This window comes from Magnolia sinica, chromosome 3 (genome assembly GCF_029962835.1).
Source record: "Magnolia sinica isolate HGM2019 chromosome 3, MsV1, whole genome shotgun sequence".
NCBI classification, from domain to species: Eukaryota; Viridiplantae; Streptophyta; class Magnoliopsida; order Magnoliales; family Magnoliaceae; genus Magnolia; species Magnolia sinica.
Genome location: NC_080575.1, coordinates 103968387 through 103990642, shown reverse-complemented (window position 1 = coordinate 103990642; position 22256 = coordinate 103968387). Strand labels below are relative to the sequence as shown.

The window sequence follows — 22256 nt, the reverse complement described above, 5'->3', positions numbered from 1 at the left end:
CATCCATGATGTTTATCATCGCCCCTATTGAGAGAGAGAGAGAGAGTGAGAGAGCTATCATTCCTGAGTCTCATAAACTACCAGTGGAGGATGTATTTGTTCTCGATGCGTTAGCATTAGGGCGTGAATGCTATCCTCTCCCTATGTATTTATTTTGTACAGCTCGGCCCATGTTTTGGTAATCTATTGTACAGTAGAGTCCATGGAAAACCCCTTGATACATGCGATCATGGAGCCGAGGCTTTACATGGTATGCTTTGTTTTCCCTTCTGTCAAGGATCCATGGTTTGATAATCCAGTCCATTGGGTTTGCTGTGTCCCACCATGAATGGATTATAGAATGCCTTGTCCATAGAACACAACAAACCGGTGGTCTAGATTGCATGCACCCACTTGCTAGAATTGAGTACATTGCGTAAAGTGGTTTTGAGGCTACAGCTCACTTGACTTCTTTCAACCTGAGGTAGCCGAGAATCCAATGATTCCTGCAAAAGAAAAAGGTAGTTTGTACAAAATACAACCTCAAGTGTATGTTGAAGCGTGGCCCCATGGCATGGGTTATCGACTCAGTCCTTTGAGCTGTTTGGCCCTGCCATAGTTGTATCCAGCCCTAAAACCCCCCTTGACAGGATGGTCCTCACCTTGCAAAATGCTGCAGTGGATGGTCTAGAAGCGAACCATAGCAATGGGCCCACGTTCTGCTCGAAGATGGCCTAAGATTGGTGGCTGGGGACGTGGGTTTTTTGCTATGGTCCCACATTCATCTGGGTTACTGAGCCATGTACCAATTTCTACAGTGTGATGGATGATAATACTCTGGCCATGTGTAAATGCCAAGCAGGAACTTGGAAAATTGCATACGTGGCATAAGGTGGTCAAGTTAAATTGTCCAATCAAATGGTCCTACTTTAGATACATTACGAACCACAGTTTCCGCTTATTTGATTATCTGATTATTGGATTCCAACAAATCAAAGGTTAGGATTGTTCAACCAATCTGATTTTGGGATTGACTTAGCAAACAGTTGAACCCTTGATGAAACATCTTTGCCTTTATTCCCAAAATTTGTACCAGATCAATACTATCCTGTGAGACTGTCAATGAAAACCAAATTTTTAGTAGGGCTGGGCCTTGCCGCTGACATCCCTACAACTGCAAGTGAAATTTTCTTCGGCTTGCTAAGCCTGCGTGTGGAGCTCCGCCCATCCAAATTGCACAGAAGCACGTGTGCAAGATCCGAGATTTCCATCTAGTGGGGTGTACTAATTAGATCTACATTTAAGAAGGGAAAAAAAAAAGTCACTCAACTAACAAATGAACATTACAACATTCTTTCATCGCCATCCATTTGTTTTGAACATTGGCCCACCTTAAGAGGGAAACAGTCCTATTTTCAGGCCAGAGCTGTCTTCCATGTTGTCATGTGTACTTGCATGAAGATGGACAGGGCTCAACACACTATTTTATGTTTTTATTTACTGAGATTGAATTTTAAAAGAATTTTGATTTGTTTCTAGCAGCTTATATACAAATCAGTATTATATTATTATTTTTTTCTGAAGCCTAGGACAGTATTATTACTATAAAACATCAATCCAGAACCTTCATTTATCCATGTAGTTTGTGGGAAGGTTAATCCAACTGTGATGTCATCCAATGGACAGCAAAAGTTACGCTGGAAAGTATAATAATCCTAGCTGGCTGACTGGCAGACATCTGATGCCAGCCACAGAAAACTAGTAAACCATTCAAATTCAACAATAAAAATGTTCCATCAATTAAAGGTCAGGATTGTCTAATCAAGCTGATATCATTCCCCTACATCTCAATTTGAACCACTGTATATTGGACTCTGCATGGCCACCTCAGCATCAGTTTCCTACTCATGATCGCAATTCACAGCAACAGCTGGCCTTCATGGCGCTATTTTAGCTGGTGCAAGATGCTTAACAGAATTCTCTTGTTGCATCTGATGGCTGTTTGAGTACTGGAGAACTTCCAAAAACTACATACATATTGGACAATTTAAAAGGAGACGAGAAATACAGCTCTCTAACATGTGGGCAGGAAATTCTGAATTTGCTTATGACTATTGTGGTTGTCCAATTAAAGGGAATCTGACCGTCTGAGGCTGAGAACCCAAGGCGGGGCCACTAGGTGGATGGTCCTGATCAATGCGGAGTTTCTTTATTAGTTTATGAGCAAATGCTAGGGATTGATGTGGAGTTTGCCTTACACTCGATGCATGTAGCTTGATCAGGATCAGGTTATGGGCCCCATGCATCATCACCTGCTCAAAACCTAATGGACTTGAAGTGACTATACTAGTATTGAGTGAAGAGAACTCACACTGGGTAGTTATTTTGAAAATTTTCCCATAGTTTTGCAACTATTCTACATAAACTTACCCCTCACATCACCATGCTGGCTATGGCCAAGCACTGACTACATGCTGCATGTCAAGAGCAGCCCCAACTCATGCAATTACAGACCCAAGGTCACAAATTGTGATTGGAGCTTATTGAGATTCTGCAGAATTGAAGCCTTTGGGACACTCGTGTCCATCTTCTGATTCTACTGAGAAATAATATGTGTCCTCTTCCTCAACAGAGTTGTCGACATCTCCCCTTCCATGTTGGTCTGGAACTTCGTCCAGAACGAACTCGTACCCTTCCATATCTGGAAATTCCATTACATTGGATTCCGTTCGCTCATCAACCACTACATTTGAAGCCCAACCATCTCTCAAGTCTAAGGAATTTCTATTACTCTCCTCGACATGGTTGCTCACGTCTCCAAGTAGCTGTTTATTAAAATCTTCTTCTAGGACTAGCACAGTGCCTTCTATGGCTGATGATTCTGGTTCTGGGATATCTTGGATCTCTTTAATCACCGAATCAGCTGCATTTTCTAACCGTTCATCTGAGCAAGTAATGGATTCATTGGAGGAGCTTGCAGCACACTCCTCAACAGATGCCTCCGTCTCTTCCCCTGGTTTATCACAATCATCCACAAGAAAACCCACAGATCCTTCCACATTTTGTGATTCTGCTTCCTCGAATTCCTGCAGATTGCTAATTGCTTTGTTAGCTGCATTTTCTACTTGTGGGTCCTCCGAGTCCATGGCATTGTCCGAGGAACTTTGAGAAATTTCATCATCAGAAACTTCCTCTTCAAGGACATCTGTAGATCCTTCTGAGGGTGTCACTTCAGCCTTCTCCATGTCTTGTAGCCTGCTGATAGGTGATAAAGCTGCATTTGTTGCCTGTCCATCTTCCATGTCAACAGAATCACCCCAGGAACTTCTAGCATCCCCATCTCTATATTGTTGGTTTTCAGAATACTCTTTGAGAGTACCCATAAGAGAACCTTCTGCAGGAGGCAACTTTGTTTTCTCGATCTCCAGTAGCCTGTCAATCACTGCTTTGGCAGATTTCACAGCCCGCCCATCATCAAGTACATCACCATTGGGATTGATCCCAGCTTCAACAAATGATGTTTCCATGCTGTCTATAAGAGCTAAGGAAGCATCCATCAGCTTATCCGTAAAGTATCCCCCAAACTTTGCAATTTCCACCAGAAATTGCACATCTAAAAGAAACTGTTCCAGGAGTTCAAACAGACAGCGTAAGTACATACAATCAACAGGTGAAATTGAAATATTAATACCAAACGAAACAAGATAAAATTACAATTAATGGATAGCAAGCTGCATCAATAGATGGGTTTCAATGATTCATTATGCATATATAAACATCCGTCTCCACAGCACAATATATGTGCACATGTACGTGTGTACTAAGGACGCTTGCTTGAGTACCTACAGATACATGTGCATGTGAATGCATGCCAAACATGTCTATGCAGTGGCCGTTACAATTTCCTGTTCCTTTCAAAGATAACTATGGAGTTCTTTATGGATCATTGAGCAGATGGAAAGACAGGTCATGCATATGGAAGTCAAGCATACATTTGATTTATCAGGCAGTCTTAAAATCCCAGAACTTGTGACTATTCACTCGAATCCTACAATTGCCTCGAATCCAGTAGAAGAAAATTCAAGATTCAACTTGAATCCTATTTGAAAAGAACCATGAATGAATTGCATGCTTCAACCAGGGATGGAATGGAGTTTCAGGACTGTAATCTAAGTAAAAAAGTTTATCCTATGGATTGAAGGGACATGAAATCAATTCTCACATAACCCAATGAAATTCAAGGGACTGTAAGATTGCTATTTAACCAGATATGGTATATGGAGCAGATTATTTGGCACTTAGGATGCAACACGAGCGGAGGATGAGTGCAGAGTTGAGGATATTGAGAATCTGAGATGGATGTGAGGGAAAGCCAAAGGGTACAACCAAAGAACATGTTCTTTTCTTCTTCTTCTTTTCCTTTTCTTCTCTTTCTTCATCTTTTTTTTTTTCCAAATCAACCAAATCAAGAACGAGTCACCTGAAGTAGATTTAAGAGTAGCCACAATTGGAGAGTGATGGAGAACATATTGAGATGGTTAGGACATGCACTCTGAAAACCAATAGATAACCAATTAACCACACTTACCATGGTAAGGAGGGCAACTTCGATTAAGGTTAAGAGCCAGAAAGGATCTTAAAAGGAAGCCCTAAAAGGGCTAGGACAAGGTAGTGAGATGATGATTTTGGCCCTGGGCATGATTGGTGAAATAGGATTGGTAAAGCAGACACCAAATAACTGGGACAAGGCTATGATGATGATGGTGATGAACTTCTTGATTTCTAATCTTATTTGATCGGTCCCACTCGTAACTTCACATATTGTTCCAATCTTAGGAACAATACTTTCACGAAATTGCACTAAAAATACAGATTTTGAGCTTTGGTTCAGCAATTTTCATACATTTTCCACTACACAAAGGAACATAAATCTACCTGGTTGAAATTGCTAGTTTGTTGGACGATTGAGCTCCCTCCTATAACTGTCCAGAACTCCTGGTTATTTGAGAGCCAAACAAATACGGCCTCTATAAGCTCCCTCAATAGGTCTTCCACCACCCAATCCACTCCAACAAAGACATCTTTAGCAAGTTTCTCCAAACGCCTCAGTTGTAGAAACAACACCTGATCATTATTCTCCAAAAAATATATATATATAAGACAATATTCACGGCTAGAAACACACATTCTAAACATCACCATCTAATTAAAATTTAAAACTGATTTACTATTCTCCAGTAATCGACATGCATATTAATGACCAATCTCTTTCTCGCTCTCCCAAATGTTTATAGAAGATCAAATCTAAGCAACAAGACATGAAGCACTTAGCTAAATTTTAGGGACTAATGACAATCAGCAGAAATAATGTTACAACCTACAATCACAAAAACGAAACATCTTTTTTGGCAAAATTTAACTATATTTTCCAGTAAAATGGAAAAATAAGAAATATCTATTACTTTTAAGAGAAGTTCTTATTTAACTCAGAAATATCCGTTTTGTCCTGGATATTATTTCATAGTTTCATTTTAAAAGCAATTTACGATACAAAAAAAAAAAAGTAAATTTCCATTTTTACCATTTCTGTGAGCAGATTAAATCTCAGAACCATTATACAAAGTCATTTACTCTTGTATCTAGAAAGAATAAACTGAGAACATGTAACGGTTAGTTGATTATGAAAATTTGGAGGCATTTCTATCAACTTGAAATTAGTAGATTATGAAAATTAGGAGGCATTTCGATCAAATTGAAATCCCCAAGGGCATTGTCCTCCTCCCTTTAGGAGCATTAAAGTGGGGTGTATCAGAAGTTTTAAACAACTCAGATCTTTAGTGCTCCAAAACTCTATGCTTCTATCTGAAGGAAAACACCAAACCTGGAAAGCAGCAGAAGGCATCTGATCCTGCACGGAGACAGATTCACTCTGACCATGAACATATGTTTCGGAGCTTAGTTCTTGTCCACCTTCAGCATGTGTCATGACACTTAATACAAACTGCTGGCAGAAATAACATCTAAGTTGATCTCCAGCTTCTTGAACTGAGAAGATCCAGTTATCAAGCTCCTTTTGTTGAGAATGTTCTCTGTCCTCTGTTAATATCTCATCATATGAGCTTTGGATGCCCTTAAATATACTCCCAGCAATGCTAGAGAAAAAATGTATCACAAGTGTAGCTGAATTGACTAGAAGGGACAGCTGTTGATGCAATGTTTTTGCTGAATTGGTTCTCAGACCACCTTTGTCAACAACATTTGCTTCACTTGGGATGGATCTTTTGAGGATGTCAACATACTCAGTGAAGAGATCTGCAAGTCCTTTGAGAATTGAACTTTCCATTTGGAGGAGAAGCAATGGAGAAACGTCTTCAATGATAGCCTGAAAGAAACTAGCAAGAAATATGAAAATACTGTCGAGCAAGCAACAATAGAAGGCAGTAGCTGGGAATTAGTAGCAGGATATCAGTGTGCATTAACCAAGAATCTGCAGTTTCACTACCAATGCCTAATTAACAACAAGTTCATTCAAGCGAAAGTAATACTTTCCTAGAGAGAGAGGTGTAGAGGAGCCCTAATCTCAATTAATCTCTAATTGTGAGATTCTACAAATATCAGTGCAGCTCAGCTAGTGTTTCTCACCCTCATTGCAGCCTACAATATATAAAACAGTTATGCCCTGCTCTGTAAAGAGGAAAAGTATCAGAAGCATGAACATCTAAAGCCCTATATGATTGTGACAAGTATAAAAAGAGGTGCTTGTAAACACCAATAGGAATGGTCAAATTTGTGACAACATATCATTCAACCTAGAATTTATAAAGCATAACCAGAACACAGAGTCAAAAAGAACTGGATCGAAGATGAAATTATAAAGCATTATCAAAATAAATTCCATCCAACAATGCAATTATTGTTGTTCCTTTTGCAACACACATGCACTCTTTTCTTGCTTTGTAATTTTTACCCTTCCTAATTCCATTGGTTGCCAGAAGATCAGGAAGGATTAAACATACCTGTATCAGGGTAACAAACTTCCGTCCACTGTTACTAAGCTGGCAGTATTCCACATTGTCACCGGTCCTTACATGAGAGGGCCTATCCTTAACAAGTCCAGAAGTCAGAAATTTACCTAGGACCCAAGTATCAGTTGTTGCAAAGATACGAATGACTTTTTTAAAATGGTTTATATGCATCTGTAATACCCCTTCCATACAAGGGCGGATTAGCTTGATCAAGTATGGCCGCAGCAATATTCTCTGAGATTCTAGCAAAGAGCAAAATGATATTGCATGTTTCACAGATTCTACTGCCAAAGACAAGCCGCCAGTTGTTTCTGAGATAGACTTGACATGTCTATCAAAATAGCTAACAAACATTTCTGTTTCTTCCCGTGCCCACTGGATAAGTTCTGAAGTATATGGAGATGTTTCACCATATAAGATTATAAAGCTTGTGGCTGCTTGTGAGATCACGGAAAACACAAACTTTGCAAGTTCTCTGATGTATATATCAGGCAGATATGATTTTGAACACTGCAAATCATGCATGCCACGAGCTAGACGTGATTGGTAGAATTGGAACAACAAAAGATTTGCCCTGTGACAGTCACCAAGACTGCACAGCCCAGACAGTGCCTTTTGGAGTTCTAGTGCAGCTGTTCTTGGGTGTTCAGCAACCAGGGAAAATTGATCTGCAAGCCTTTTCCTCCTTTCTGATATTTCCGAGTTGTAAGAAGTTACAATTTGAGGTGGAAAATCTTCTTCTGACTGTATCTGTTGTAAAGTTGCGTGCTCCCTTTCCAGAATGATTAGAGCTTCATCAAGTCTATGTTCTGACAGAAGAATATCCAGTGTTTCTGTAATAGCACAGGTGAGAGTCTCTAATTGGCTCAGAGGACATAGCTCAGAATCAGAATATTCCTCGATATACGATTCCGTCGACTCCTCCGGTAGAATCTCTAAATAGATGCCATTCTTAAGATCGCGTAAAAGCTTTCTCTGGATTAAAAGATGTTTTTTCAGTTCCATCAGTTCACTTTCCAGGACTTCTGCTTCTTTCATTATTCTGCATGTAAAGTGAGAAACCTCAATCACTATACTAAAGAATCATTAAAATTCATAAATAAATACTGGAGATCGAGCAGGTTTTGCTCCTAATGGTAAATGGATGAGGAAAAAACTGCAGTAACAATAGAAGCTGTTGAATCAAAAAATTGGATCATAAAAAATGATCAAGCCTATGCTACTGCCTGATGCCTCAACAGTCCACACAGTGAATGACTCAGAGCCACAAATCTGATATATAGCAGATCATTTGAACCTGGAATTAAGAACCATGATCATATAATTACAATGAATGTGTGCAATTTCAGTATAGAATCCAGTTAGAATAAAAACGATAAAGGAAAAAAAGGGAAAGAGAAAAGAAAAGTCCACAATATCTGGAATTCATTGAAAACTATATAGTGGGGCACAAGTCAGTTCTCAATATAAGACACAAGACTTACCAGGAGAACAGAAAACAATAACAAATGTAGTTTTATTCCATGTGTCCATGCTCAGTACTTAAACTCTTACACAGATAGCAGACGTTAGGCAGGCACCCAATGAACCACAGTAGTGAAATCATATTCAAGCAGCTGCAAATTCACTTGATAAATCATGCCAATTCAGACACGAGAGTATGATCATGGCCTACGTTACCTACCATATTCACAATATCCTCATCTCACTGCCTAAATCTGTAAGAGAATTAAGATGATTACCTAATAAATTCTGAGTAATTTGAATAAACACTTCTGTGAAAATCATCATCTGATGCCTTCTTTAGTTCAAGGAGCTCTGAACAAAGGCGCTTTATTCCCTAGTCATCACAAAGAATGAAGAAAAAAACAAGTTAAGCAAAATGATGACACAAAAAGGAATAAATATTTAGCAAAACTTAAAAACAAATTTGGGTCTCAAATAGCCTATAAAATCTCAAAACAATCAAATGCTTCATATAATTGAAAGTTATGCATGGCTTTGTCTGCGGCCCATTTATTAAATGGGTCGGGCTTGGGCTTAGGATCCCGGCCTGGATTTCTTTGCCCATTTATTAAATGGTTTGGGCTTGGGCTGACCCCGACCCAGACTTAACCCAACCCATTGCCAGGCCTACAGTACATAGGTAAGGTTTTCATGTGACTTGATGACTGCTAAAGCAGTGGGGCCTTGTCTTGGGCTATTTGAGTTGTTGACTCACATCAATACATGACTGTGCAAAACACGGGTAGTTGGCACATTGAATAAGAAATCAAGTGAAGGAATGCTTGTAGGTCCCATTTTGGGAGCATACATTTCCTAATACCCTGTACATACGTCCTTAGACATAAGGAATGATGATTGAGACTTCATTTCGATGGCTTCATTGCATGTTGTGGTTCTCCTTGGCAGAAGGAATGCTTGTAGGTCCCATTATGGGAGGGGAGCATACACTTCCCAATACCCTATCCATACATCCTTAGACCTAACGAATGGTGATGGAGATTTCATTTCGATGGCTTTATTGCATGTTGTGGTTCTCATGTCCTTGGATAAATCACCTTTCTCAATTTCCCTAGGAACCCTTTGAATCTGATGCTTGATCATGCAAATCAGTTTTAAATTTTTCCTAATTTCCCTTCTAAGTTTCCAATTTTTGTGCAAGTGGCCTTTCTTTCTGCAATTCCAATACTTTCTTGTTTCGTGTCCTTTCGACTTGGATCTCATCTGATCTATCCCATCGATACATCTCTCAATAGATCTTCCTCTAACCATCATAGCATGAAGATCCCTCTTTTTTTTTTTCTTTTTTTTTTCTTTTTTTTTTTTTTTGCAGGACTCACTGGTAAGCAATATGAATACAACTAACCCCATATTGAGATCTGGACCATAGCTGAGATTCATAACCAAACCATCCTACGAATTTGGAATCAAACAAAGTAGAAGTACAACTTTGTTGTCAATTCTCATATCGATTGCCACCAATTTGCTAATCGGGGTATCAAACCCATTCAAGTGTTCTTATAAAGAGGACCATTCATCTTCAAGTTATACAACTGTCATCAAACAAAGATCTTGTTTGACATTAATTTCCATTCGTATTATCATATAAGTTTCACAATTTATCCTACAAATCTTTAGAAATGGTTTGACTGGGCACGTTAAACAAAATCGAACATCTAGTGCAAAAAGAAGATATGTCATGGCTAATTGATTTTTCTCCTAAAAAATCAGTCATCTCTACAGGCTTCTTTTCTTTTCCTTTGATCGCAATCTCACAGACTTCCTTCACTAACACAGCATTCATCTTCGATTTATACAATGCGTAATTGGATCCAACAAACTTCAGCACCTTGAATCTGGTAGAACTAAATCTGACCATCTAAAACAAATGCAACACAACCACCAACACCAATATTGTGCTAAAAGGCTTTTCAACCTTTGGCGCTGATACCAATTGTCATGGAAAAACATCCACACACAATCAATCAATGCAGGTAACACACAACACAACCACAAAATAACAGAGCCAAACAAAACCCAAAAGCCAGAGAGAGAGAGGTACAAAGATTTACATGATTTAGCAATCTGCCTGTGCCAACAGGGTAACAACACAGAACTTTCTTCTTAATTAAAATAAGATAAATCTGGAAATATAAGGCTTGCCTCTTTCTCCCACTCTTTCACTGTACAAGGAATCTCTCACTAAGGATGCATTACCCTTCTGTAGACAACACACCCCATAAAGAGAGTTGCTTAAAGCCTACAAAACTAGGCTTCATACATGCATAAGAGGAGAGGATAGACGTTTCCAAATTGGAAATGTCCCTGTGCGTGAAGTGTACACTCCATCGCCTCAAAATAACCATCCATTCCACCAAAATACACTATCTACTTGCAACTTGGGAGTTCATCTAGACACACCCTGAGATTGGTTTCATGCATGTGGTATAGATTTTCTTGAATTGGAATTTTAGTTCGAATCTCATGTGCAAAAGCAAGAATTCCAAAACTGAATCCTGTGTATATATCAATTACTTTATAGGATTATGTAATAAATCTTACACTATCTTCTAAGTATGACAGGTGTTCCGTTCATTTTCCAATCTTCATGAACAAAAATGTAACCCTTTAAAATTTCCAGAAATCAATCCAAAGAAAGGAAAAAAGAAAACAGAAACGGGTACCTTTCCGGTCATGGATTCGAGCTCGGAATCGTCATCGGCGAGACCAGAAACGGACGAAGATTCCGAATTGCTTTCGGATTCTGTGGAATCTCCGATCCCTTGATCTCTGAAACGGAATCTGGAGGTGGAACCCATGGAGAATTCTCCGTCGTAAGACCGAATTGAAGGCTGTTGAGATTAGTAGTGGAGGTTTTGAAGGGAGTATTGGAGGTTTGGAGGTTTCGATCGTCGTTTTCTGCCATTTTCGATTGGGAGAAGGGAGACGATTTCTTCGAAGATAACGAAAGGGATCGGATGGAGTATTTTATTCTCTTCTAGATAGAGAGTATAAAGAAAGGACTCTCCTTCTTCTTTTCTGGACACTAGTAGCATGGTTTCCCTCGCTAGACGACTCGGACAGACTCGTATCGTCCTGAGTCGAGTTGAAACTCGGGCGAGCCGGGTGACTCACCTGACTCGGGTCCAGTCGGCATATTGGGGGTGACTCGTCCGAGTCGGGTCTAGTAGGGGATATACTCGGCGACTCGTATAAACGAACCGGGTCGTACTCGACCGAGTCCGATCCGACTCGGACGAGTCGCATGTCTCGCGTCAGACTCGGATGGGTCGGCAGCGCATGGACAGTAGCGGATGTTTGCTCAAATGAAGCGGGAAGACAGAGGTGGGGAGATGATACGGTAGAACGGGGAGAACCGAAGTATGGTACAGACATCTCTGATTGGTACACGTGGCATGATAATGTGTCAATCAATTCCATTCATGTATTGGACCCTAGCATGGATGGATTATTTTTAAAAAAATTCAAATTGATCGGTGGCTCTCAAAGATACAAATGAAGTAACGGTCAAATATTCTTTGGAATAAATTGGATAAAAGTTATGAAAAGGATCTTCACGTCTATTATAACCTAAATTGAAAGAAACGTTAAAAGATACACAGCTAGGGCGTGCCGGGTCCGAGCAAAATCCTATCCTTTAAGCAACGTTGCAGTTTTTATTTTTTGTTTTTCTTTTCTTTCTCTTGCCAACTCAGCACCGTCAAGCCTGCAGAATATTACAAAATATTGTAGGAAACGATAGAAATAATGTTAGCGGCGCTGCTTGGAAAATCCTTATAAAAAGTTTTTAAGTAGTTTATTTTATTTGGCTATTGTAGTAGGTTGGGCGAAGATAACCTTGTTTCAACAATGAAACAATGAGGTCTTAGCATTGATTCCAGGTGGGGTGTGTGCTAGCAATGGGGCTTGTACTAACAAACTAACACAAAATAATGATAATTTTAATGTTAATTTTCATTAGGCTCTAAGTTGTAAATTATTTAAAGAAAAATAATGTTTTGTGTTTATATCACTTGTAAAGTATTTACCGATTAACAATAAAGAATTTATATCAAAAAGGTTTATGGGTAATAAATTTATTTAAAATATTTGATTTATGTTAAAAGAATTGATATAATATGGGTAGTTAGAGGTGTACACGAGCCGAAGCACAGCTCAACTCGGCTTAGCCACTAGCCGACCAGCTTGAACTTGGCTCGGCTTGGTCCTTGAGCTTGACTAACTAACTCAACTCGGTTCGGTCAGTAGCTCGGGCTAGTTGGAGCTGAGTTCGAGCTAAGATCAAGACTCTACCACATTTTCTCAAACACATGGAGTGTACCTTCAATTTCTTATGGAATATAAAGCAACAACATTGGGTTACAGGTATTTCATCAAACACTAAATAGGCAACATAAAAGATATAAGGGTATTTGTTTCATATCCATACCTTCCTTGTCATCAGCCAACACTTCGTTGAGTCATTTCATCAAACACTTGTTGAGCAACATCAATATCAAAATAACCGAGTCACTAAATTGGTTTGATCTGAGTTCAATTCGAGTTGGGGTTCAATTGAGTCGAGTCAAGCTCGAGCAAGCTCAAATTCGAGCTCAAAAAATCAGCACAACTCAGCTCGAACTCAATTTCAAATTGAGCTGAATTGAGCTTTTTTGAGTCGAGTTGAATGAGCTAACTGAGCTAACTCAGTTCGTGTACAGCTCTATGGGTAGTTGAGTTTATCCTTGTACTAGATTAATCCTTAGGTTAAATTAAGCATTGAGTGGACTACAAAAGTGAGTTCACTGATGCAAAAATCTTTTTAAAGTGGAAAAGCTACTGAATGATTTAAATTGAAAACATACTTGTAAATTATACTCAATTTTCATATCATTTTAAAGAGGGCATTTATTATATGGTTAAAAGTTTTTTTTTTTAACGTTTGTAATTGAAATTGTCTAGATTGTTATTGTGGCCCACCTGATTTTGAGATCAGCCTAATTTTTTAAGCCTAAGAATAACATAAGGAAGACAAAACTAGTGGATGAGTTGGGTGTATCAACGCATTGAGTTGGGCCCCAGAATTAGTATGTGTGCACCATATTGCATTGTAGCTGTGGGTACCATTGTAGAGGTAACTAATTAATAAATAATACGGTCGAGCGAGAGCTAGAATAGGGTAGAGACATCTCAAAAATATGACGAAAATATAAAAAGAAAACGGCTGAATATTCCTTAGGATATATTGGATAGAAGTGATGAAAAGGATCTCCATTTACTATCAAACCTGAATTGAAACAAACATCAGAAGATACGTAGCTGGGCTAAGCAAAACCTTTTATCTTTTACACCCCTTTCAACACCTTAGAATTGAATGTCCTGGGAGGTAAAGGCACCAAAATGGTGTGTTTAATTTCGTGCCAAGGTAGGTGGTTTCAAAAGTAATGGAATGAGAGGTAAAAGAAAATGCACTTTTTAGTGTGTTTTAAAGTCACATTATTTTGTTGTGAATCGGATGCAATTGATGTGAAATGGTTTTTTTTTAACCCTCTTTTTAAATGTATGAATGTATCACTAGTGACAAAGGTGTCACTAAGCTATTAATTTGTCGTACACTTGATATGCCGATGATACCTCAAAACAATTCAATTATCGATTCCACTACTAAAATCATTTTAATCTTACCCCAAAACAATCCAATTATGGATTATACCAACAGATTGTTTAAACATTGGTCTTCTAAATAGACGGTAAGAAAACATTAGCGAGTCATCGAAAAATGACACAAACATGTCCAATAACCAACAAATGAAATCTGGGAAATACTCGATGGCATTGAGCTTCGATAACATCGAACCTGCCATTGACAAACTATTGATATAGCAGATTTAAGACATCTATCAACAACACTTATTACAATCATTACGTCAAAATATCACATATGTATACTATTTTTGAATATTAAACTTGATTTAGTTAATCAAATTCAAGTTCTTATTAATATAATAAAGAATTCCAACTCATTTCAATTACAAGCATCTAGCGTATTTTCAATTAGAAGTGGCAAAAAACAACTAAGAATTTCAATTCACATGGATTCTAGTGTAATTGTTAATTGGATTCTAATGCATTCCAATTACAAGGTCCCAAATAGTCACTTAACAACATTGTAGTATCTTTTTTTTTTTTCTTTCTTTTTTTCATTTCTTTGCCAGTTTGGCACTGTCAAGCTTATGAAATTTTGTTGGAAGGATAGGTACAATGTTGGTGCTTCTCTACTTTATTTAAGTTATGTACTATTTACACACACACACACAAAAATAAATAAAAAATAAAAAAAAATTGTGTTTGAATAACTTGTTAAGTATTTATTAATTAAGTATATTCTCATCAAAGAGAGCTTGCAATAATAAATACCTCTTACCTCTTTAAATCATATGTAAGGGCTAAGCTTAACCCAATGAACCACGTTAATTCATGGGTCATTGAGTTAAGCTTAGTCCTAAGTGGATCTATAGGCTTAATTAAGCATTGGGTGTGTCACGCCCCAAACTCGGAAAACGGGCTCACAAAATTCCCGATCGCCGAATCCGGTGCCGACAGCCTCCGTAGTGCCCCATTTTCGGATTCCGGCATTCTCATGCCAGGTTCCGATCCTGGGATCCTACAAGGAGGGTTTTCATAAAAAAAAAAAATTTGTAATAGAGCATAACCACAAGCATAACCAAGTCACAAAACAACATCACCACATATCCACTAAATCAAAAACTTTAAGTACAATGCAGAAAGGGAAATACAGGGTGATCAAAAGCTTCAAAATAAACTGATGTGCACTCCGGCCTCAGCGCTGCTGCTGTCCAACACAACCTGCACGCAACGATCGTGCATAAGCTTACAAAAGCTTAGAGGGTGGTGCAAATGTGTGTGCAAGGCCAGCGCCAAGTGTACAATATCAGAGTAATGCGGAAATATGCGATAAGTCCATGAATGCCATCAGCTGCACCAATGCTATATGATGCAAGTCATGAATGCTATCGGCCATACCAAGGCCATGCGATGCGAGGCCTATGTAGCCAAATGTCATATGCGAGATGCAAAGCAAGCATGTCAGTCCTCATCAAGTACACATATCAGTACAGTTCCTCTCTGGATATCACCGGGGTCTAATACACCTCACACTGACTGCCTCCTCCCTAGCTGCACAGTCAAGTAAGTGGAAGAGACCACACTATCCGCCTGACCAGTAGTCTGCCAATATCTACTCGGCTCGTCGATAGCGGACTCATTTGCGAGCTGGTCAAACTCAGCCTAGCTTATAGCCCCCTCACTCGGGCGGATAAGGCCACACCCCCTTCCAACCGACCACGAAACAGTGGGAGACGCGGCCTACTGGTATTCGGCACTCGGGCGCTCGTGTATCCACTCGGTCAAGAGGCGTTGAAGCATCTCCTAGTACTAAAAAGGTTTCGAGACTTTCACCCAAGGACATCCTAAGTGCCCATCGTGCTAGAACCCATTTCCGGTATCCGATATGGCCATCCACGATGTGTCTGGAGGCCACGGCCCGATGTCGCTAGGGCGTGCGGTGATCAAGTCACACATATGCAAGATGCATGAGTCACACCGTCATTCATGCAGCAATTTCACGCGTACCACGCAATCATGTGGGGTACTCCGTCTCATAAGGAGTCCCGTAATGTCTCAGAGTCCAACGGCTTATGCTATGATCAAACATTCCTCATATCAAGCATACAAATGATGCGTATGGGTATGAATCATGGGGCTATACTAAGCATGTTATAAAGTGGTGAACTATCAACAAATGTGGGCCTACTAATGGGCCCTAGGGAGAGTTATAACGCGGACATTTAACCAACATTATTCTTACAACGTGGACGTCAAACCAACATTTCTCCCAAGGCATAACCTGTCATTACACACACTATGGGGGAATCCCTCATTGCAATGGACCCTAAGGACATCCTGTTGGGCCCCGACCCATGGGCCTTATATTCATCAAATGGGCCGCATCATATGGGCCTTTTATAAATCAAGTGGGCCACATCGAAGGGGCCTTATGTACATTGCAATGGGCCATATCCCACGGGCCTTTGAATGTATCACAATGGGCCTTGTAACATGGGCCTCAAATACATTGAATGGGCCCCATCACATGGGCCTTACATGTATACCAAGGTGGGCCATACCAAAACACAAGTGGTGATGATGATTTCCACCATTAAAATCCCTAAGGCCCACCAACAAATATATATTATATAATATAATATATAATATATACAATATAACATATATAATATAATATATATATATATAAATATATATATATATACATATACATATTATGATATATATATATATATATAGATAATAATATATATATATATATTTATATACACACACCACACGCACGCACGCACACAGCACGCACGCACACACACGTGCGCACACACGCGCACAGGGGGGGGTCCCACCGTCCAGGGAGGACGGTGCGGACGAACATATACAGCAAGGTAGGCCCCACCGTCTGTCTGGACGGTGGGTACAACACATACATCTCTGTGGGTCCCATGTGGGGCCCACCATAACGTTTATCTCCCATCCAACCCGTTCACAAGGTCGCACGGGCCTGGAAGAAGAGGAAAAAAAGAATTTTAGCTTGATCCGAAACTTCTATGGCCCATAAAAGGGTTTCAATGGTAGAGTTCAATCACCGCTGTTTTCTTGTGGTGTGGGCTGCCTGAGGTCTGGATCTGACTGATTTTTGGAGGGGACCCACCTCAAGGGGTGGTCCACCTCATGGACGGCGTGGATACAAAATATACATCATGGTGGGGCCCACATGAGGGGCCGTGGGTCCCTGCACGGACGCCCGCTACACGCAGCGCCTGCGTCTCTGGCGCTGTCAGCGGCAGCAGCGAAAGCTGCTGCCCATATATTTTTTTTTTTTAATTTTTTTTTTGAAAACCCATTTTTCAAGGGTTTTTCATATGTGGGGCCCGCATCAGGTAGATCTACCCCAGCCACTGGTCTCTACAGACCATAACAAATCTGTAGAGTCCAATATTGGATATTTTTGGCATGAAAAAAAGATTCAAGTGAATTTAGACGGTGAAAACCCCCGTTTTGAAAGGTATGGCCCACCAGATGCTTGGATCAGCTTCATCTTCTGGCTCAACGCTTAAAATGGTTTGGAAAATGGAATGGACGGTGTGGATTAGCCCCATACATCAAGGTGGGGCCTACATGGGCAAACCCCCTCCAACACTCATGAACCAAGCTCATATTTGTATTTTCATTTCAGTCCAGGGACGTCCCTGGACAGGGACGGCCTATGCATATTGCATGCACAAGGTGGGCCTTGCTCCTGTGGGCCACCAAATGGATGAACGGTAAGGATAAAACATACCTTAAGGTGGGGCCCATCCAAGTGGGTCACATGGCCACCCCATCACACACAAAGATAAATAAAGAAATAAATAAAAGAGTAGGAGAGAGAGATAGAGAGAGAAATGGGACACGCATGATGGAGGGCTCCTCCACTATGAGCCCTCCCTTACAAGCAATCATACATCGAGTGGGTCCCATTGCATGTGGGCCCACCAAATCAAGGATCAACAGTGGGGATCCCTTCTCCACTCAAATGGACGGTCCAGATGACCTCTTTCCAAGTTAGAAAATAAACATCATGATGGGGTCCATGGAGAATGGCCCCATCATGGAATGATCATGAAGATCAAGATGGGCCATCGGCCACATCTTAAGGTCCCAAGTGAGATCCATACCATTGATCGGTAGGCCTCACTTGGTCCATCATCAAAACATGAAAAAAACCTATCCTATAAGGCACCCACCGTCCGATCTTCTTGGTCCGATGGAAAGCCGACCTCCTTGTGCTTCACTTTGATGGTGGGAGATGAAGATTCAAGGGCTAAGATGGAAGATTTAGGGATGGAAAGTGGGCCACACTACTCACTTTTCTTTTTCTCTCCTTGGAAAAATGTGGACGTGTGAGGCTTATGGGTTGCTTGGAATTGAGTTGGGAAATGAGAAAGAGAGAGGGAGAGATGGGATGTAAAGAGAGGGAGTGATGGATGTGAGGTGATGTGTACTTGACTAGCATGGGTGTGTAAGAGAGAGGGTGAGAAAAGGTTGACTTTGGAGAGAGAAAGCATGGGTTGCTTGTACTTGACATGAGGTGATGGATGGGATTGATTGATGGGATTGATTTGACACATTGAAGAGATTCTCTTGGGATTGCAAACGCGCGGCGTTTTCTTCGAAATAAACGCCGACTCATATCTTCCTGCCAGGGTATCGGATCGGTGCGAGAGACGCGGCGTCGGAACCGCGGCGACGGTGCGGTCGCAATGGTACAAGTCTTGTTTTAAGCCGACTCAAATCTATAGCATAAGGCTTAGGGTCGATCGCAACGTTGATTATTCGTCACAGGTCGTCGAAATTCGACAGGAAGGATCGCGGGACTCAATGGAACAGTACGGACTAGGATACGGGTCTTACAGCTCTCCCCACCTAATAAGAAATTTCGTCCTCGAAATTTGCACTACCATCACAACTCAACATAACTCATAAGAGAATAGGAAATATAATATCATATATAATCAAAACACATACATCATACAATCAAACATCGAAAAGATGGGGATAACGCTCTCGAATCTCCGCCTCGCGCTCCCAAGACGCCTCATCCACACTATGATGGCTCCACTGCACCTTCACTAAGGGAATGACCTTGGTCCGTAGGACCTGCTCCTTCCGATCGAGGATACGAACTGGCTGCTCAATGTAAGAAGCGTCCTCACGAACCTCCAACGGCTGCCAATCAATAACAGGCACGATGTCTGACCCACACTTCCTCAACATAGAGACGTGGAAAACGTTGTGGACGCCAGACAACTGAGATGGCAAGGCAAGCCGATAGGCCACGGCGCCGATGCGCCCGGTGATCTCGAAAGGCCCTATAAATCTCGGGGCAAGCTTGCCCTTCGCTCCAAAACGAACCACACCCTTCATGGGTGAGACCTTGAGATACACATGGTCCCCAACGGCAAACTCCAAGGGACGACGCCGACGGTCAGCAAAACTCTTCTGCCGGCTCTGAGCTGTGCGCATCCTCTGCCTAATGATGTCGATAACCTCTGATGTCTGCAGCACAAGCTCAGGACCTAAGAGACGCCGCTCTCCAACCTCGGTCCAACAACTCGGAGATCTGCACGGTCTGCCATATAATGCCTCAAAAGGAGCCATGCCAATGGTCGCCTGATAGCTATTGTTGTACGCGAACTCAGCCAATCGCAGGTGCTCGTCCCAACTACCCGAGAAATCAATCGCGCAGGCCCGAAGCATATCCTCAAGGATCTGGTTGACCCTCTCAGTCTGGCCATCGGTCTGATACGCGGTGCTGAGCTGCAAATCGGTCCCCATCGCCCTCTGAAAGCTCCTCCAAAACTGAGACGTGAACCTCGGGTCTCGGTCTGAAACGATCGAGACAGGAACACCGTGTAGTCTCACGATCTCATCAACAAACATCTTGGCGAGCCGGTCCGTATGCCAAGTCTCACGAATCGCAAGAAAGTGTGCCGACTTCGTCAGACAGTCCACGACAACCCAGATAGCGTCATGACCGTGCTGTGTCCTCGGCAAACCCATGACAAAATCGGTAGATATGTGCTCCCACTTCCACATCGGGATGCTCAACGGCTACAATAGACCAGGGGGTCTTTGATGATTGGCCTTGACACGGTGGCACATGTCACACTTGGCCATAAAACTGGCTATCTAGCGCTTCATCCCCAACCAAAAATACTGACGCCTCATATCACGATACATCTTCGTCGAGACAGGGTGGATAGAAAATCGCGATCGATGTGCCTCGGTCATAAGATCTCGGCGTAACTCGGGAATATTCGGGACACATAATTGACCTCTGAAACGAAGTCCACCATCAAAACTAATCAGCCAATCTGTCTGACTCTCAGATGCTGCCTCTGCTCGATAATCCTTTAACGACTCGTCTGTCTGCTGAGCCTCGATCACCCTTGCGACAAGAGAGGGTTGAATCGACAGACTCGATAGCTGAACGATAGATGACTGCAGACTAAACTCGAAGTCATACTCTACTATATCCTCGAGCATCCTCCACTTCTGAATCATCATGTGCGCCACTAGGCCTCTTGGCTGATGGCTGAGGGCATCCGCCACCACATTTATCTTGCCTAGGTGGTACTGGAGATCAAAATCATAGTCCTTCAGGAGCTCCATCCAACGCCTCTGCCTCATGTTCAGCTCGGACTGAGAGAACAGATACTTTAAGCTCTTGTGGTCGGAGAAGAGCTCGAACCTCACCCCATAAAGATAGTGCCTCCACACCTTCAGTGCGAAGACCACTGCTGCCAACTCTAAATCATGCGTAGGGTAGTTCAGCTCATGGACCTTGAGCTGACAAGACACATAAGCCACTAGTTTCCCGTGCTGCATCAGGACAGCACCTAAACCAACTCGCGAGGCATCGGTAAATACAACAAATCCATCACTCCCAAAAGGAAGAGTGAGGATAGGAGCGGACGTGAGGCAATCCTTTAGCTCCATAAATGCCTACTCCACACGAACTCGACAGCCTTCCGGGTCAACCTGGTCAACGGGGGCAATGCGAGAGAATCCCTCGATAAAACGTCGGTAGTAGCCCGCTAAACCAAGAAAACTACGGATCTCGGATGCGTTCGTGGGCTGGCCCACTGACGTACGGCATCAATCTTTGAGGGGTCCAGTACGACACCTGCCTCGTCACCACATGACCGAGGAACTTCACCTCCTCTGCCGGAACTCGCACTTCTCCAGCTGCGTAAAGCTGGTGTGCACGGAGGGTCCGCAATGTGATCTCCGGATGCCGCTCATGCTCCTCACGGGTCCTCGAATAGATCGAATGTCGTCGATGAACACCACAACAAAGTGGTCGAGATATGGACGGAAGACCTCGTTCATCAATCGCATGAACACGGGGCATTGGTCAGTCCGAAGGACATGACTGGAACTCAAAATGACCATAGCGAGTCTTGAAGGCTGTCTTGGGATATCCTCATCTCGAACCCGAACTCGATGATGAAACTGGACCGCAAGTCTATCTTCGAAAAGAACTGCGCCTCCTGCGTGATCAAACAAATCATCGATCCTCGGAGCGGGTACTTGTTCTTAATTGTGACCTTGTTGAGCTCGCGGTAATCTACGCAAAGCCTCAACGAGCCATCCTTCTTCTTCACGAAGAGTACTGGCGCTCCACGGTGAACCGCTCGGACGGATAAAGCCTAACTCGCGCAACTCGTCCAACTGCTGCTAGTTCCAGTAACTCCAACGGTGCCATACGATACGGGGCCTTTGAAATAGGCGTAGTACTGTGCACAAGATCAATCTGGAACTCGGTGTGCCGACGAGGTGGTAACCACTGGAATCTCCTGGAATACATCGGAAAACCACAAACAACCGGCAGCTGTTCGATTCAAAGCAGTTGGTTCCTCAACGGCACACGATAATGCATAAGAAAGCGGCTCTCCTCGGGCTCGGCGACAAAGCGGAATTCCGCACGCGGGTATATAGAACGTGTCGACCTCGCAAAGCGTCAATACGGCATGATACTCGGCGAGCCAATCCATGCCCAAGATAACATCAAAATCGGACATCGGTAATACGAATAGGTCCGCAGCAAAAAGATATCCC

The 22256-nt window shown here is 41.9% G+C and overlaps 1 protein-coding gene across 1 annotated transcript; it reads right to left on the bottom strand.

Moving 5' to 3' along the window:
- Positions 1 to 1754: 1754 nt before the first annotated feature.
- On the bottom strand, positions 1755 to 11622 carry LOC131240508 (exocyst complex component EXO84B-like). The gene is made up of 6 exons (XM_058238777.1): positions 11192 to 11622; positions 8747 to 8844; positions 6996 to 8046; positions 5861 to 6361; positions 4915 to 5103; positions 1755 to 3602 (listed from the first exon to the last, which is right to left on the bottom strand). Exons 1-6 carry the CDS (start codon positions 11324 to 11326, stop codon positions 2520 to 2522), a joined length of 3057 nt encoding a protein of 1018 aa, XP_058094760.1. The 5' UTR covers positions 11327 to 11622; the 3' UTR covers positions 1755 to 2519.
- Between the last annotated feature and the right edge of the window lie 10634 nt (positions 11623 to 22256).

Excerpts from the sequence above, each read along its gene's own strand:
- LOC131240508 (XM_058238777.1), bottom strand. The coding sequence starts at position 11,326 with ATGGGTTCCACCTCCAGATTCCGTTTCAGAGATCAAGGGATCGGAGAT. Across the intron at positions 8,047-8,746 it reads AATTACTCAGAATTTATTAG|AATAATGAAAGAAGCAGAAG; the intron begins GTAATCATCTTA and ends CTTTACATGCAG. Across the intron at positions 3,603-4,914 it reads AAACTAGCAATTTCAACCAG|TTTCTTTTAGATGTGCAATT; the intron begins GTAGATTTATGT and ends CTCCTGGAACAG.